General features: G+C 44.3%; 1 protein-coding gene across 1 annotated transcript; it reads right to left on the reverse strand.

Moving 5' to 3' along the window:
* Positions 1-7647: 7647 nt before the first annotated feature.
* On the reverse strand, positions 7648-17089 carry LOC123180560 (pyruvate kinase 1, cytosolic). Its single transcript, XM_044592626.1, has 18 exons — positions 15380-17089; positions 15210-15231; positions 14910-15004; positions 14724-14819; positions 13228-13355; positions 12955-13059; positions 12669-12812; positions 12450-12508; positions 12217-12265; positions 10782-10823; positions 10505-10582; positions 10106-10334; positions 9867-9955; positions 9512-9607; positions 9144-9373; positions 8832-8891; positions 8165-8310; positions 7648-8034 (listed from the first exon to the last, which is right to left on the reverse strand). The coding sequence occupies exons 4-15, from the start codon at positions 14770-14772 to the stop codon at positions 9263-9265; spliced, it is 1179 nt and encodes a 392-aa protein (XP_044448561.1). The 5' UTR covers positions 14773-14819; positions 14910-15004; positions 15210-15231; positions 15380-17089; the 3' UTR covers positions 7648-8034; positions 8165-8310; positions 8832-8891; positions 9144-9262.
* Positions 17090-18105: the final 1016 nt, after the last annotated feature.

An 18105-nucleotide genomic window follows, 5' to 3' on the forward strand; every position in this document is an offset into this window, starting at 1 on the left:
GAGTGGATCCTGTCCCGGCTGTAGGAGTATGCCTCTTGCTGCGCCAGTGCTGTCTGAAGGAGTTCCCTGACCCGGCGGGTTTCAATAGCCGTCGGAGAGTCGCCGTCAATTGGGAGGGCCGCCAGCCGCGCTGCTGCGGCTACCATGTTCTCCAGCGGGTTAGCATAATGACCCGGTGGTATTGGCACATACTGAGGCGGGGCAGGGCTCACCCAGGGAGGCCCCATTACTTGTGGCTGAACAGGGTTCCCAGACCCGGGCACTATGATCCCTGGCGGGTTACTAGACCCTGCACCTGGCGTGTTGAAGAGGTTTCGAGGATCGTAAACCGGAGGGAGTCGAGATTGGGCCTTTTGATGCCTCCTTCTCATGACCTCATTGGACGCGTTCTGATCCATCGTGAGCCGGAAGGACTGCGCCTGGATCAACTGAGTTTGGGCGTCGAGAGCCGCCCTCTCCGCAGCCATCCTGATCCCTTCCGCTGCCAGATCCTCCTTAGCTTTCACTAGATCTAACTTTAACTGCGCCACCTCCGCATCATGCTGAGCTTGATCCGCCGGGTCAACCGCGGCGGTCAACAGGGCCGTCATCTTGTCCGTGAGATCCATCAGCACCTGAGCCGGCGAGGGCACCGGGTTTCTCGCTCCAGCAGCAGGGTTCTGAACAGGCTGCGCACCGGCCATGAAGATTCCAACCCGGCTTGGCGGCTCAAACGGGTCCGGAATACTGTCAACATCGGAACAACCCATGAGCCTACCATCTTGAAGTTGATACAACGAGTTTGACTCATCTGTGGACGACTCGCCGTCTCATCACCGGATCCAGATCTATCAGAGTGCCCTCCATGGACACATCCCACAAAGGCATGCCTCAAGGCAGGCTGGGCCCGGGCGGGTCGTACGCGCTGAGCCGATCGGCTCAGAGATCCGGCTCAGGGCCCGGCTCACCAATCTTACCAATGAAAACATGAATTCCGCCGAAGGGGACCCGGTACCCGTACTCAATTGAGCCGGCGTCGGGGCCCCAGTTTGCATCGTCGATGTAGAGCTTGCCGCGACGACTCTTGGTCATCCGGCCCACAGCGTATCCCTTGAGCCCTTCGAAGCTGCCCTTCAAGAACTCGAATCCACCGTGCGCTGGCCCCACGGTGGGCGCCAACTGTCGTGGAATTGTCACGGCAGATGTCCTCAAGCTAGGACTTAGTCGTGGAACCATCGCCACTAGGAAGCTTGAAGGGGTTAACGGGACAAGGAACACGAAGGTTTATACTGGTTCGGCCCCTTACAGTGAAGGTAAAAGCCTACGTCCAGTTGAGGTGGTATTGATTAGGGTTTCGATGACCAGGGAGCTTAATTGCTATGCCTGGCTCTCGATGAGATCTTTCTTGCCCCTAAACCACTGCCGGGTCGTCCCTTTATATAGGGAGGCTGACGCCCAGCAGCTCTCAGAGTTCTGGCCGGCTCACAAAAGTGTCCGGCTCGGACTCTCAACTATTCTTGCCTTACACTACAAGTTCTACCATAATGATAGTTGTAACTACGGGCCTTAAGCCACATCCGGGTCTTAAGCCCATCTTTGGCCCACCGTCTTCAAGCTTGTCGCCGGGCTTCTGGCGATGACCATTATGAGTAACCCGGCCCCTCCTGGCGGGTGACTCTAAGGTTTATATCCTCAACACTCTTCTTGTGCCACCAACCCCTTGGGAGGAGTCTTCTTGGTGAAGTTGTTCTTGTTGGGGAAGGACTTGGCCTTGTCTTTTTGGATAAGCTTGACACCATTGTCTTCCCTCTTCTCGTACGGGAAATCCGCAACAAAGTGGCTCACATTGCCACAATTATAGCATGTCCTCACACATTGCTTGCCCTTGGCGCCACTTGAGTTGTTCTTGTTGAAGTTGGGCCTTGAGTTCTTCTTGCTCCAAAATTGCCGTGAAGCGAGAGCCATGTGCTCATGATAAGCATATTTGGTATCCTCGGGGCAACACTCCTCTTCTTCCTCTTCACCCTCTTCTTCCACACTAGCCTTGTCCTTCAAAGCAAGGTTGGGCTTATTTGATCGTTGAGAACGCAACACCGCATTGTCGGCGGTCTTGTCCAAGATCCTCACTGCAACAAACTCATCCAACACTTCACTTGAGGACAAGGCGTGAAAGTCCGGCCTTTGACGGATGACGGAGGACATGGCCTTATGGTAAGGCATCATGGCCTTGAGAAACTTGCTCTTGATCCAATTGTCATCTGTATCCTTGCTCCCATGATCTCGGAGTGAGACCGCGAGAGTGGTTAATCTCCGGCAAACTCATCGGCTTCATCTTGCACCACTTCAAAGTTTGAGCGTTGAATGCTTGCGCTTCCCTTGTAAATGGACACAACATGTTGACATGCTTCCTTGGCCACGGTGAAAGGTCGGAGGTGCGCAATATCTTCGGGTGGAATTGCTTCTTGGAGAATGAAGAGAGCGGACTCGTTGAATTGATGATCCGCGGCTTCTCTAGGAGTGAAGTTGCGTGGGTCGTGCGGGTAGAAACCTTGCTCAATAATTCTCCAAAGATTAGTAGAACTATTATTTAAATGATGTTTAAAGCGATACACCCAAGAGGCAAAATCCCCATTTTCACAAGCTTAGGAGGAGGACCAACATGATTCATATGTGTGGAGGGAACCGGTCCTCCATAAGTAAGTGGAGGTTCAACATGGGCAAAGATGCCACTCCCACTTCTACCACTAGGCAAAGGAACTTGATCAATAGTAGCTTCCCCCTTATTGGAGTTAGCATCCATCACCTTGTTAGCGGGGTCAACCACTTCCAATGGTGCGGTGGATAATTTAAGACCATCAAGAAAATTCTTAAGCATGCCTTTGACCTCGGTCGTCATGGAGGTTTTCAGTGTGTCCAAAGCCACATTGAACTCCTCACGAGAGACCGAGGATCCCCCATCGGCCATAGACAAGAACAGATTCACACCGGGGTGCTCCTCCACCTCGTCTGTGGTGTCAACCATACTCTTCAGACGGCAAAGTCCTTAATAAAGAGACGAGGCTCTGATACCAATTGAAAGAATCGATATGTTTGACTAGAGGGGGTGAATAGGCAACTAACAATTTTTATCTTTTCTTAACCAAATTAAACTTAGCAACAAAATAGGTTGTCTAGATGTGCAACTAGGTGAGCAACCTATATGATGCAACAACAACAAGCACACAAGCAAGCAAGGGATAACCAAGAGTGGAGCCGGTGGAGACGAGGATGTGTTACCGAAGTTCCTTCCCTTTGAGAGGAAGTACGTCTCCGTTGGAGCGGTGTGGAGGCACAATGCTCCCCAAGAAGCCACTAGGGCCATCGTATTCTCCTCACGCCCTCACACAATGCGAGAAGCCGTGATTCCACTATTGGTGCCCTTGAAGGCGGCGACCGAACTTTACAAACAAGGTTGGGGCTCTCTCCACAACCGAATTGGAGGGTCCCAACCAAACCACGGAGCTTCACCACAATGGAATATGGCTCCGAGGTGACCTCAACCGTCTAGGGTGCTCAAACACCCAAGAGTAACAAGATCCGCAAGTGATTAGTGAGGGGAATCAAATTTCTCTTAATGGAAGTGTAGATCGGGGCCTTCTCAACCAATCCCTAGAAAATCAACAAGTTTGATTGGCTAGGGAGAGAGATCGGGTAAGAATGAGCTTTTGAAAGGCAATGAAGCTTGGGGGGGAGGAGGTCAACCGTAGGAAGAAGAAGACCCCCCCTTTATATAGGGGAACAAAATCCAACAGTTTTCTGCCCTGTGCCCGGAGCTAAGCGATACTACCGCTCCTAGGACCGGTACTACCGCTTAGGCGCTACTACCCCGCACAAGCCTAAAACACACAGAGTGTACCTACGCTAGTGTCGCCGGAGCGGTACTATCGCTGACCCTGGCGGTACTACCGCCTAGGTTTTTTAGACCTGGAGAGGCAGAGGTAGTAGAGGGTGCCAGGGGCAGCAGTACCGTGCGAAGCGGTACTACCGTCCCAGTGCCGCTCTACTACCGCTTAGTGCAAAGTGGGAACAGAACCTTGCACAGAGGAAGACCCCGCAAGCGGTAGTGGAGACGGTAGTACGGGTTGTAGTACCGCCGGAGCGGTACTACCGCCCTACTACCGTGAATTGCAGACCGACAACAGAACGTTGCACGCTTGGGGAAACCCTAAACGGTACTGCCATGGAAGTACCTGCGGTACTATCGTGGGCACTAGCGGTACTACCGCTGGCAAGATGCTGAAACACCATAGAAAACATGGAAAAGCTCCAGAGAAGGGAGAGGAAGTTGTGGGTGCATATGGGGCTGTGTACGTGTTGATTCCACCCATACCTTTCCGGAGCGGACCCCCTCTTAATAGTACGGCTTTCCTACGACTCAAATCCACCGAAAAGAAACATAGAGAACCGCCGTCTTCGATAGGCTCCGAGGGGCATCAAATCGTCTAGTGCCTAGACATGAGATATCTGAAATGCTCAATGCACACGATTAGTCCGCAAATGCATTTTCATTAATCACAAAAACCACTTAGGGAGAAATATGCCCTTACAACTATATTTGATGATAACTTGCATTCCAAATGTGTGGTAACATGCACCATGTTGGCATGGTAACAAATGACAAAACTTTACAATATTTTTTTCCTGAAGATACTTTGTATGAAAAAATGTGCTAGCTTTTTTTTGCTTTGATTCTCTATACAATAATTGTAACAAGTATGGAGTTAGTTGGGGTGTTGTGACTTCTCTTTTACATACAACAAGTGTTTTGTAGCATAATTTCACTGTTTTGTGAAATAAGTTGAAAAGGAGCTGCCTTTTTTCAAGAAAAAATTCTGCATATGCCCTGATAACTCATGTATTCTACACATTGTCATTTCCCCTGGTAACTCATTCTTATCTGGCTGGTAGATTCCATGCACACAGTATGATAAAATAGGGAAATGGCCCCTTTTTCTTCCTTTTTGTTCTGTGTCTTTCTTTTTTGATGGGGGCCTTTAGTTTGGACTGGATTGAAATTCAGATACTGTAGGAGTGCTTAGATGTACCTGATCCACCTAGATTCTTATTGGATTCTGGACGCCTGGTAAGATCTGGTGTCCCTGGTGGTAGTTCAAGGCAAGATCAGGTGGTAACTTCAGTTCCTCAAGTGCCTTGCATGGTTTGTGTAGCAATGGGTGGATCAAATCGGGTTTGGGGTGGGGTAGGGGACGGAGATGAATTTTGCCGTCGCTGCCTTGAGTTTGTCGCCAGGGAGAGAGGAAGAGGAAGAGGGGGGTCGATGGAGAGCATTTGCTGCCTTTTCTTGCTCTGGAGGTAAGAAAGTTGGGGTTTAGGGGAGGTGGTGGCGCGTGATGCGTGTGGGCCAAGGTCACGTGAGGGGGCGCTGAGCTGGGCCTCGTCGCCATTGCAGGTTGCCTCACGCAAAAAAAAAACGCAGGTTGCCTCGTCGTGACGGTTCCGCCTCACGCGCTACGCGCACTTGGCCTTGCGAAGGTGGGGGGGTCGGTCGTTCGGATCTATTGGACAGATCCGAATGCTTGCTACATATCACAGTCCTTAAAAACAACTTTAGTTGGTGGCACACCATTTCCAACCAACGTCATCACTATTTTTTTCAAATAGTGGTGGTATTTTGCATATTTGACACGTCACCACAATTGGCCCATTTAGTTAGTGTTGGTGTTGCTTTTTTCTAACACACCACAAATTGGCCCATTTGTAATGACCAAGCACAATCTAATGCTTGCGTTGTATTTCTATTAACGTCGTAGGTAATTAATTTAGTGTTGGCATGGTAATTCCTTATACGCCATAAATAATTTTGAATCTTTTATAATTTGGAGTATTCTTTTCTTTTAGTTTTGTTTACTTTAAGTTTGTTTATTGTTTTAAGTATTTATATAATTTTGACTCTTTTTTAATGCTTTTGAGTCTTTTATTTTTCTAAACTTTTATAATTTTGAGTCTTTCCATTATTTTGAGTTAATTTATTGTTTTTTGAGTTTTTTATTTTGCCTTTTTATTTTTTAACTATTTTATTATTCTGAATCTTTTATACTTTTGAGTCTTTTTATTGTTTTTGAGTCTTTTTATAATTTTGAGTCAGTTTATTGTTTTAAGTCTTTCTATTATTTCGAATCTTCTATAATTTTGAGTCTGTTATTTTTTAGTATTTTTTTAAAAAAAATCTAATTTTGAGTATTTTTTATTGTTTTTGAGACTTTTATTTTTTATAATCTTTTAATTTTAAGTTTCTTATTGTTTTTTATCCTTTTTATCAAAGGCAAAGCTTGCCACCACATTGTGTGACTTCTACTCACTTCATTCACTACTATTCATTGAAAAATATTTGGAGACCGTGAAAGTTATAAATAGACGAGCTAACTGCAGTCCCCTCCACATTTTCTCATCCGGGCTTGGGACCGGCAAAGGCAGTGTTAAACTACAAAACTACAAAACACAAAAAAATAGCAAACACTACAACCAATCATTCAGCTAAGCAACAAGCCACACAATCAACCAAAGGCAGTATTGATACGACACACGATTGGCAATAAATATTCACGCAACATTTTCACAAGATCATAACACGGACATGGTTCAAAATCACATGGAAACACCGATGAAATCATACTTGCCTCACTAGCAGAATCACAACTCAAAATCGCGGTTCAAATCATGTGTGTCCACACGAGCAGAGACACCGCTCACAACTCACAAGAGCACAACCAGAGGTTCAAATTACACAAAAACAAAAAGCATCACACGTAATGGGGATTAAAAATTGAACACACAGAAGAAGTACTAAAGACCCAACGAGGGGCCGCGGCATCGAAGACAAAGTAGTCAAACGGCGTCTAATCCATACGGAACACACAACATGGCCAACCTGCTGAAATGAAAATAAAGGTGAATCAAAGAAATTGAACACACAACATGGACAACCTGCTGCATCTAGGAAGTGAAGAAGCTCCATTCTTGAATACAAGTAAAACTGCATATTGTAAACTACCTGATTGTTCAAAAATAACTAGCTAGTCCTGTTAAAGTAACTACATAATTGCTATCGTGGGGCGCATACTCATACACTGAGCTCCTCTAGTCGCATGTCTGGTACAATCTAATCACATCACTCATCTCAAATATATCACTGGCTTCAGTGATGTTATAGTACAAAATGACACTGAAATACATATACATTGGTACTAGGGTACAGAGAACTTCCGCAAGAGTTCCAGCACACAAAAACCAGTAGTAAAATCACCATTGGAACGAATAAAATGTATGACAACTGCTGCACACAAAGACATTTATCTCTGAACTATATATGCTAACCATATCTTACAACAGATAATCAATTCAGAAACACAGCAAATGGTAGTTAACATCCAAAAGAGGAAAATAGAGGGGAGAACGGGCCACATCTTTAAAAAGGTGCACAACAAAACCATTTATCATGCACAGAAACTAAACACTACATCAGCTAGATTTCAAGTCTTCCATGCACAAAACTAATTAACAAGCTAACCATCTAAGTAAACTAGAATGCCATCAGCCACAAAATTCAGAAGGTAAATGCAGCTCCCTCCACATTTTCACATCCGGGCTTGGGACCGGCAAAGGCAGTGTTAAACCACACCAATCATCACTCAAGCATACAGGCCACACCATCAAGAAATGCAACATTCACACACAGTCACACACACAGAGAGTCAAGCACACACAGAGTCACACACACACACAGAGTCAAGCACACACACAGTCAAGCCACACAGTCACACACACACACAGTCAAGCCACACACACAGAGTCAAGCCACACAAACAGAGTCAAGCCACACACAGTCACACACACAGAATGGAGCGCTTGCACACAAGAAACATACATAGACAGGGGCACAAACAGAAAGCTAATACATGCAAGACCGAAGTAAACTCAAAAAGCTATAAAGAATTTCCAGAACTGAATGAGTAAACGATTTCTCTAGAGGGGCGAGGGTGATCCAGATCTTTGTTCCTGAAAATAGGAAGCTAGTTAGAGGCTGATTAAGTGATTATTTATTTAGAATTTGGTTTGTAATTCAAATATCATGAGCATACGCATACGGACATAAAAGAAATGTTAAATGTATTCTTGTTCTACTTACTAGAGGAAGCAAGGTATGTAACATGACCAACATTCTTATAGAAATTCTGGCTAAGGTAAGCCATGCGACTTGATCACACCGGATGGTTTGCCATGGTCAAGAGCAACCTTCAACACTGATTCATTTCTAGTGCTAGTAGATTCAGCCTGCAGGGCAGAGAAACAAAGTCAGTACAAATCACCAGGCAAGCCAAGCTTCTTACTTGTTGGGTCCAAATCAAGGAATTGTAGCTACCAAATAATTCAAGGTGGATGCAAGATGAAACCTCCAAACATCAGCCTCACTGGTGCACACCATCTTATAAGCTCGCGTATTGCGTTTATATAATGTACTAATTAACCAAGTTTATGATGACTTGCCAACAGTTCGAAAGTGAACTGCAGTCTAGTGTTTATTCCATTTGTAAGTAGAACATGATGCAAGCAAAAACCCTAAAAGCAGAATTAATTCACTGGCCTGGTGTATGTAAGCATCCACTTTTCACATATTGGGAATATGCACTAACGCCAACCGCCACTATTCCCTTTATGTTCAGAACAAGGAAGTTGATATTTATAGGTAGTTCCTATTTTTCATATTATACATACTGGGTCATGTATTCTAAAATTGAAAAGAACCACCAAAGAATGGTTAATGTAGCCAACAGATGAAAGGCAGGTTAACTCACTGGGTGACGTGGATCGACAAGCATGGGAAAGAGGCCTCTAACTATGAGTGATTGTCTTGCCTGCAGGAAGATAATGCAACAAATGAGTTATAACAGTGGCACACTGCCAAACACCAGAGACAAGTCTTGGTCCAACATAAGCAATATTGTTTCTTATCGGGCAAAATTCTATAGTACTCCCTCCATCCCGAATTACTTGTCTTAGATTTGTCTAGATATGGATGTATTAGACACGTGGTAATACATGTTAATTAGTGAGTCTAGTTGAACACCACACTAAAAAGGTTACAAGGAAACAGGTTGTTCACATACTTCAAATGCGCTTGTGAAGCTCCACTTCAATTGATTTATTTTTAGACAAGGAATGGCATGGTGGGCCTGTACTTGGCCTGCAGATACTCAATACGGCATAATATATGAATCAATTTCTATTAAACTACAAGATGAGGTGAAGCACCTATAAGAAGAAATACTCTTTTTCTCCTATCCGGATGAGGTGAAGCAATGATGACCGAAGCCTTAACTTTAATAGCAGCCCGCACCTAGCAAATAGGTAGCGAACTATTTCAGACTTATAAACCCAAGTGTCACAGACTGATATTCAAGCAATGGAAGACAGAAATTGTTCCCCTGTAAACACTAACAAAAGGTTGGAAAATGAAAAGAAACAAAATACGCACTGCAGAGGAAGCAATAGACTCCTTGTGGGTCATGGGTTCTCCCACGTATTTCATGGTTCGCTTGAAGTACAAATCCTGGTTGAAGACCTTCTCAGCCTGTGAAACAATTCATGAAAATATATCACCAAATATGAAGAGAGAAAAGGCAGGAAGGAGTGAATTTCCATTAGATTCCATTAGAGTGCCAAAGATATACTTGTTGAGGACACATTTAGGGGCTATTCGGAAGAATAGTATTTATTTGTAACATTTTAGTATTAAAGCCTGATTTGAACTACAAAAGGGAACCTATCAACAAATGCCCTCCCAAACAGGCCTGTATCAAGAGAACATAGACCTCCAAAAGAAAGTTCACCTCAGCACAAATTCTGCCTAGCGTTGAAATAGTCTCAACTGGATACAACCCACGGAGAGTCTCAGCACCAAGGAGAATGGCATCACTACCTGAACAAAACAATTGTGATTTCATGTTACAGCTTGTGTAATTATAGTTTGTTTGGGTACAGTAATGAGCAGCTGCAAGATATTATTGTGATTTCATGGTACAGTAATGATCACCAAAGTATAAGATATCTGCAAGAGGCAAAAACTAACCGTCCAGCACTGCGTTTGCCACATCAGTTGCCTCCGGACGAGTAGGCCTTAGGTTGTCCGTCATTCTGCCCACAACACGAGTAACAACGGTTTCTGAAATAAGAACACCTAAAGAACGAACAAAGTAGCTCAATAGAGAAAAATACATGTTATTTACCTCCAGATTCTCAATTTTGGCAAAAATCAGAGTTTGGCTAAGATCACCTAACTTTGAGAAGAACTCATGTGCCTATTGCAGGAAAAATACTATCAACGTTAGGAACATTTTTCCAAAGTATGAAATGCAAACAAACATGTGATACTATTCAACAAAATATCAATACAAAAAAATTCAATCTGTTGGGAAAGATGGCACTGTGAAGTAGTACACTCTAAATATCGACATAATGAGTTACTTACTTGCCGCACATCTTCTGCATGCCTTGTATAAGAAAGAGAGAGGAAGTCAATCTTGTTTTCCCCTTTTTTTTTCATAACCTGAAAGTGGTGCACGCTCATAAAGTCATTACTGCACCAAACAAACTATAATTACACAAGCTGCTCCCAATTGGTGTAATTATAGTTTTTTTGGGTTACAGCAAGGAGCTCCAGTTTCACGAAAATAATAATTAACATGTAAATCAAGTCGTCAAGTTAATACAAGGAGCAAGAGAGATCCTTGGGAGGAGTTCCTTACATCTTTATCCTCATCAGACAGCGTGGGCATGTCGATATGGATCTGGGAGTAGTACAATGTGAAGGCATAATAATCACAAAAAAATTCAGAAAAAAGAATAGCGCTAGGTCTGTTACCTATGATCAGCAACTACCAATAACAAAGTTAGATACCAATCAACAAACAACAATCAATCAATTGTAATAACCATGAACAAACAGCAATCAATCGTGCCATATAAACATGTAATATCTCAAGGCAACAAACAGCAAACAATCAGCCTACATGGTTTGTACCTTCTCAAGGCAATCAATCAAACAACAAGCAAAAATCCATCTCAAGGCAATCAATCAAACAACAAGCAACAATCCATCTCAAGGCAATCAATCAAACAACAAACAACAATCCATCTCAAGGAAATCAATCAAACAAACAGCAAACAACAATCAATCAATCGTGCCATATGGAAAGATAAGCAAAGCATGATAACAATAAACAATTGAAAAGAACAGCATCAGAACAACCGTAACAGACAAGAACAGGATTCTCTGCATCTAGAATGGGAGCACACACGCCTGCTGGTAGAACAAGAGTCGGCAGAGGGCAACCAGAGTATCAAGATCATGCGTTTGAGATCTGAAAATAACGGACGAACAACGCAGGTGATGGAACAGAGGAACCGACTTGACAGCGCTCCAATTTCAAAACCAGAACCGATCGTTCCTTCAACCGTCTCCCCGACGCGAACACGAAATGCAGGATCGTCAGATAACAGAAGCGCACGCACAAGTAAACACATGAACCATGGCTCCACCGTGAACACGAAACGCAGGAACAGAAGTTTCTCAAACAGACTTTAGCTCGCAAACCAGATCGACCGACCGCTTGCCGCTTCCTCCCAGAGTCGCAGGGACGGAGACCCCCGAAGAAACGGCCCCAAGAACACGCGAGAGCATCAGGGCGACAGCGAGGACAAGCAAAATCATATCACAAGCGACTCTAAAGTGACGAGGAGGACGAGTAAATCAAACCAGACGCGATTTTCTATCTACACGGACGAATCGAGGACGAGCAAAATCAGTCAAATCAGACGCGCTTCAAAACAGACGAATCGAGAACGAGCAAAATGACAAATCAGACGCGATTTTTCTAATCTAAACGATGAATCGAGCAGGGACGAGCAACATAAAGTCAGAGGAGAGGGAATCAGGGACGAATGCCTCACCAGACGCGAGAGGAGGAGAGGCACGAACCGAGGACGAATTGCCTCACCAGACGTGAGAGGAGGAGAGGTAAGCCATTCTTACCTAAAAAATATATGTTTCAAGTTAGCAACAGTGGTTGTCTCTCATCAGTTCCAAGCCGATGGCTAGTCTGAAATGACATGAGCAACTTAAAATGTGAGTGTGATGCAAATGATGTTTCTATTATTCTTGAAGCAAGAAAAGTAGCTTACATCATCGGCAGCACCAGCAGTCATATTTACAAATGAAGATTCAGATGACCTGTTATGTAATAAGCATCATATGAGTCAAAGATACTTAGAAATCAGTTTATGATCATAACAGCATAAGTAATTATTCATGTGTGTGTATCAAAGTTATCAAGGAATCAAGGATTCAGTATAAAACAAGTCAGACAAACTGATGAAAATTCAAACTCTGACCATTTGAAAGCATAGAAACTTACTGATGATTTATAGTCCTGCAACTCCAATAAGTCACCTGGTTTGTCGTCTTTGACTTTAGCTATAGGTGAGAAGAACTAAGAACAAATAGAAGTACACAAATGGAAGTAACCACTGTGTTTCGAAATTAGCAAACATCCCACCCGGGGGAAATGCATTTCAGCAAACCATAAAAATAGAACAATCAAAAGAATACCTCTCTCGACATTGCTTGCCTATACATCCACCCATGGCGTACCCTGTGTCCAGGAGCATGCCGTGGACTCATACTTGGCCCAATCAGTCTTGTACATGTGAGCAATCTCAGGCACCAGAGGATCATTGGGGTTGGGGTCCGTCAGCAATGAACAGATTGACAGGAGGACCTGTTAACAGAGACGGGTAAATGTTAGAGAAACATAAATGAAGATTTTTTCTGAGATTAAGTTGCTGAAGGAACCAAGCTTATATCAGCAACAAGCTTTAAGCAAAAAATGGAACAACCAAGCTAGGAATGCAGATCATTACCTTTGATATGGTCAAAGTCGGGCTCCACTGTTCCTTGAGAATGTCAAGGCAAATGCTGCCATTGCTGTTGATGTTTGGGTGGAACACCTTGATGCGGAAAGAGACCTGAAATATGTTCATGTCTGAATGTCAGAAAAAAATAGATAAGATAGCAAGCAGCAGCAAACTAATTGTTTGAGGACCCCCAAGACATTTGTGTAACAGCAATTCCAATATCATAGAATCAATATAAACTCTTTTTTACAAAGGTTAGCTCGGTACACCGGAAATTACCTTCGGGGGATTGAAGGGATGATCCAGTGGGAAATGGATGTTCACCAAAAATAGACCACCAGTAAACGGGCTGTCCGAGGGTCCCATGATAGTGGCCTGCCAGTGGAACATGTCCTCACTTACAGGACCTGCCCGAATAAAAGGAAAGTAATACAGTATTACACAACAGTCAGACAAGCATTTGTATGAAGCCAGTCAAGTATGAGTAAGAAACAAGTCATATTTGCTACGAGATCAAACAGCGGCCAGCTTTAGTTATGTGTGAGCAAGTTCAGAATTAGGCATGAAATTATATTATCAAGGGTTATCCATCATATACACGCCCAGTACAATGATTAGAATAATTCAAAGTTCATTGATCTTAATTTCAAGAGGTTAGTGGAACCAACTGCTGTATTAAAAAACATCAAGTCACCCAGGAGGCCAGGACATCCACTGAAGCCACTTATTCTCCACAAAACACAAAACATCAGGTTTACACACATTATGAATGCTAAAGTTGCTTCAGTAGTTATATTTCTTCCTGTATGCATTGATAGACCAAGGAAAACAGGTGACCATTACAACCTCACCTACTAAAACATAGGCCACTCTTGATGATTCTCTCTATTGGTTAGGATGGTACTGTTCTTGTTTCTCAAATCAGATTTACACAACATTTACAATGCTAAAGTTGCTTCAGTAATTATATTTCTTCCAGTATGCATTGATAAACCAAGGAAAGCAGGTGATCATTGCAACCTACTAAAACAGAGGCCACTTTTGACAATTCTCTCTATTGATCAGGCTAGTACTGTTCGTGTTTCTCAAATCAGATTTAAACAACATTACCAAAGATAAAGTTGCTTCAGTAATTATATTTATTCCAGTATGCGTTAATATAGACTAACGAAGACAGGTGACCATTGCCACCTCACCTCCTAAAACATAATTCACTCTCAAAAATTCTCCCTATTGATTTGGTTGGTACTGTTTATGTTTCTTAAATAGTCTAGTCCATGCCTAACATATTAGATTGGTACTGTTTATGTTTCTTATATAGTGCTAGTCATGCCTAACTGTCCATAAACTGTGAAGTCCTTGGCGGTTTTAATTTCTTTTGGTTATGGCAGTTAAGATATCATATAGTGCTACAGGGTGGTGCATGTTCTGCCCATGTGGTACTGACTGTAAACTGTAATAAGGTTGGCATACTTTATAACCTAACAGAACAAAATCCAAGGGTTTTTCTAATGACCTGCTCAGAAGATACATCACACACTTGACATGAGTCAATCATAATAGTAGTCCATGTACAGTTCATAAGCAGTATCCTCACCAATCAATCCAGCAAACCTAAAAGCACTGCGAGAGCACAGCAAAATAATCGACAACCTAACCCCCATGACCAGTAACAACAGTTAACAACCAGACCACGCCAACGGCGCGCTCATCCAGACGCAATACAATTCGGGGCAAGATCTAGACGGAATCAAACGGGGCAGAGGAAAAATCACCTGCGCTGAGGTGGGAGGGTCCTTCTGCAGGTCCTTGCAATGAGACCATTTTGTTGGTCCATACTTGCTTACAAGATCAATAATTTTGTCATCTTCCTGTAGAAAAAAATATCATAATCATAAATATAACTATAAAATGTGCAAAATGTTTTTTTTTCGAGCGAAGTAAGGAGTGCAGTGCCAAACCTCTTGAGTCCAAGGACCTTTGATGAGTTCAGGGTTAAGAACCTTCTGCCATGGATGTAAATATTGTACCTCTGTCCTATCCAGAAAGAGCTCAGCTGCGTAGGTAGATACCGGCACAATATGTCAGCTCACCACACTTGCATATACAGAACATCATCCAAGGAAGTATGGTGTTACTATATAACTAGCTAAAATGTGGGATAAGCATTCATAAGGTTACCATTACCAGCCATGAGATAAACATTGTGTAAAATATAGGAACGAGTTAAATTCGAGAGGGATTATCATCCAAAGACATACCAGGTTGATGAGCGATCCACGGCTTCAGTTAAACCACCAGAAGCACACCATCAGAACAACGATAATGAATCAAATTAGCCATCATGAAAACATCCATGCAAATATCAGGTAAATAAATGCTTTGGGACTACAGGCATCAGCATCGCAAAATGTAAAGAATGTAAATATACCTGCGCTATATGCCAACTCAACCCATCAGTGTCCTTAGCAAAACAATAAAGAGCAAATGTGATATGTCCAGATCAACATGTGTGTACCTTAAATACTTAGAAAGCATTATTCCAAGGACTAGACAACAGTAATACCAAAAAAAGAATATGATATCCACATAAGACATAATCACAAAAAAGTTCAGAAAAAAGAATAGTGCTAGGTCTGTTACATATGATCAGGAACTGGCAATACCAAAGTTAGATACCAATCGACAAACAGCCATCAATCAATCAATTGTAATAACCATGAACAAACAGGAATCAATCATGCCATATAAACATCTACCATCTCAAGGCAACAAACAACAATCAACAATCCATCTCAAAGCAATCAATCAAGCAACAAACAACAATCCATCTCAAGGCAATCAGTCAAACAACAAACAGCAATCCATCTCAGGGCAATCAATCAAACAACAAACAACAATGAATCAATCGTGCCATATGGGAACATAAGCAAAGCATGATAACAAGAAACCAGTTGAAAAGAACACCGTCAGAACAACCGTAACAGACAAGAACAGGATTCTCTGCATCTAGGATGGGAGCACACACGCCTGCCGGTAGAACAAGAATCGACAGAGGGCAACCAGAGTATCACAAGGGCGCATGAGTTTGAGACCAACGAACAACGCAGGTGATGGAACAGAGGAACCGATTTGACACTGCTCCAATTTCGAAACCAGAACCGATCGTTCCTGCAACCGTCGCCCCGACGCGAACACGAAACGCAGGATCGTCAGATAACAGAAGCGCACGCACAAGTTTCTCAAACAAGAAACGCAGGAACCATAGCTCTACCGCGAACACGAAACGCAGGAACAGAAGTTTCTCAAACGGACTTGTTAGTTCGCAAACCAGACGGTGACCCAAACTGACCGACCGCTCGCTTCCTCCCAGAGTCGCAGACCCCCGACGAGATGGCCCCAAGAACACGCGAGAGCATCAGGGCAACGGCGAGGACGAGCAAGAATCAAATCACACGCGACTCTGAACTAAGGACGACGGCGAGGACGAGCAAATCAAACCAGACGCGGTTTCTACCTAAACGGTCGAATCGTGGATGAGCATAACCAATCAAATCAGACGCGCTTCTTGAAAACAGACGAACCGAGGACGAGCAAAACTGAATGAAACAAATCAGACGCGATTCTTCAACTCTAAACGGACGAATCGAGCGAGGACGAGCAACATAGGATCAGAAGCGAGACCATGAGAGGCAGGAATCGAGGACGAATTGCCTCGCCAGACGCGAGACAAGGAGAGGCAAGAACCGAGGACGAGTCGCCTCACCGGACGCAAGAGGAGGAGAGGCACGAGTCGAGGACGAGCACGCGCAGCTGGCGCACGACGCCGGTGCCCCCGCCGCCGGTCGCCCGCCACTTGGCCGAGCCCCGCTGGGCGAGGCCCGGGCGCCCGCCCGCGTCCTCGGGGAGCGGCTCGCCCCCGCATGCGGAGAGGAGAGGGAGCAGGGCGCGAGCGGGCACGGAGACCACCACGCGGCCCGAACGGGCCAAGGACGAATGAAGGAGGCGAGAGGCGCGGCCCGGACGGAGAGAGGCCGAGCGGGCCGGCCAAAGGGCGGAGCTTTATAGCCGGGGCGGAGGCGGTGGCGGCGGGCGGAGCCTTGTCCTTGCCGAATATGAAAGGCAAGTTTTTTTCCGAGACAAGGATATGAAAGGTAAGTGGAGCGGGGGTCGGCGGCGGCGCGTCTCGAATTTGGGGGCGGAACGGGGAGTTTTCCAGGCAGCTGATTGATGCCCGTGCGTGCCGTTGCCGTGTCTCTTTCTTTTTTTATTGACTGAGCGGTGAAAACAAATGTGCTATTTTTTGGAGCTGAAAACAAATGCTACCACTACCCCCCAAAAAAGAGAAAAAATACGCCACGTTCATATATGCACAGGGAACTAAAACATTCGACGACTCATTTCGCTAGCACCAACTTCAGTGTAAATTTTTTTTGGCCCGGATAGAATAGGTAGGATACGTATCGGAGTTGATCGAAAACTCGTCTCGCCCGCTCCAGCTTCCGCCGCTCCCCTCCCCTTCATCGCCTCCCCTCCCCTCCTGTCGCCGGGCAAAGCCCGATGGGTGTAGGCGGCGGCGGGGCGTTTCCCCCCTCCTGATGGCGTGCGTAACACGGAATGCGGCATCGTGCCGGGGGCGCGGCAGCAGCGAGTCAAACGGGCGCGCCGGTGGCGTGGGCAGATGGCAAGGCTGCGGCGGCTGTGCGGATTCTGAAGGTGCGTGCTCGGGGTGCTCGATGAACTATCTTTTAAATTCGAAGATTTTTTCAGATTTAATGAAGTGCTTTTCAAATTTGATGAACCTTTTTTCAAATTCAATAAACTTATTTTCAAAATCGATGAACTTTTTCCCAAAATTGATGAACTTTTTTCAAATTCAATGAACTTTTTCCAATTCGATGAGCTTCTTTCAAATCAATTAACTTTTTTTTAATATGTGAAAAAAATCAAATTCGATAAAACTTTTTTTCAAAATCGTGATCTTTTTTAAGTTTGTGAACTTTTTTCAAAAACAATGAACATTCTTTAGTTCACTGTTTTTTTGCTATTTTTAGAAAAAAACATAACTGGTCGACCGCGACCGGTCCAACGCGATCAAGGGAACTAGGAAACCAGTCGAGGGCTATTTTCTTCTTGGGGCGGCCGATGAGTGGGGCG

The sequence above is a fragment of the Triticum aestivum genome, chromosome 1D, assembly GCF_018294505.1.
Source record: "Triticum aestivum cultivar Chinese Spring chromosome 1D, IWGSC CS RefSeq v2.1, whole genome shotgun sequence".
Lineage (NCBI taxonomy): Eukaryota > Viridiplantae > Streptophyta > Magnoliopsida > Poales > Poaceae > Triticum > Triticum aestivum.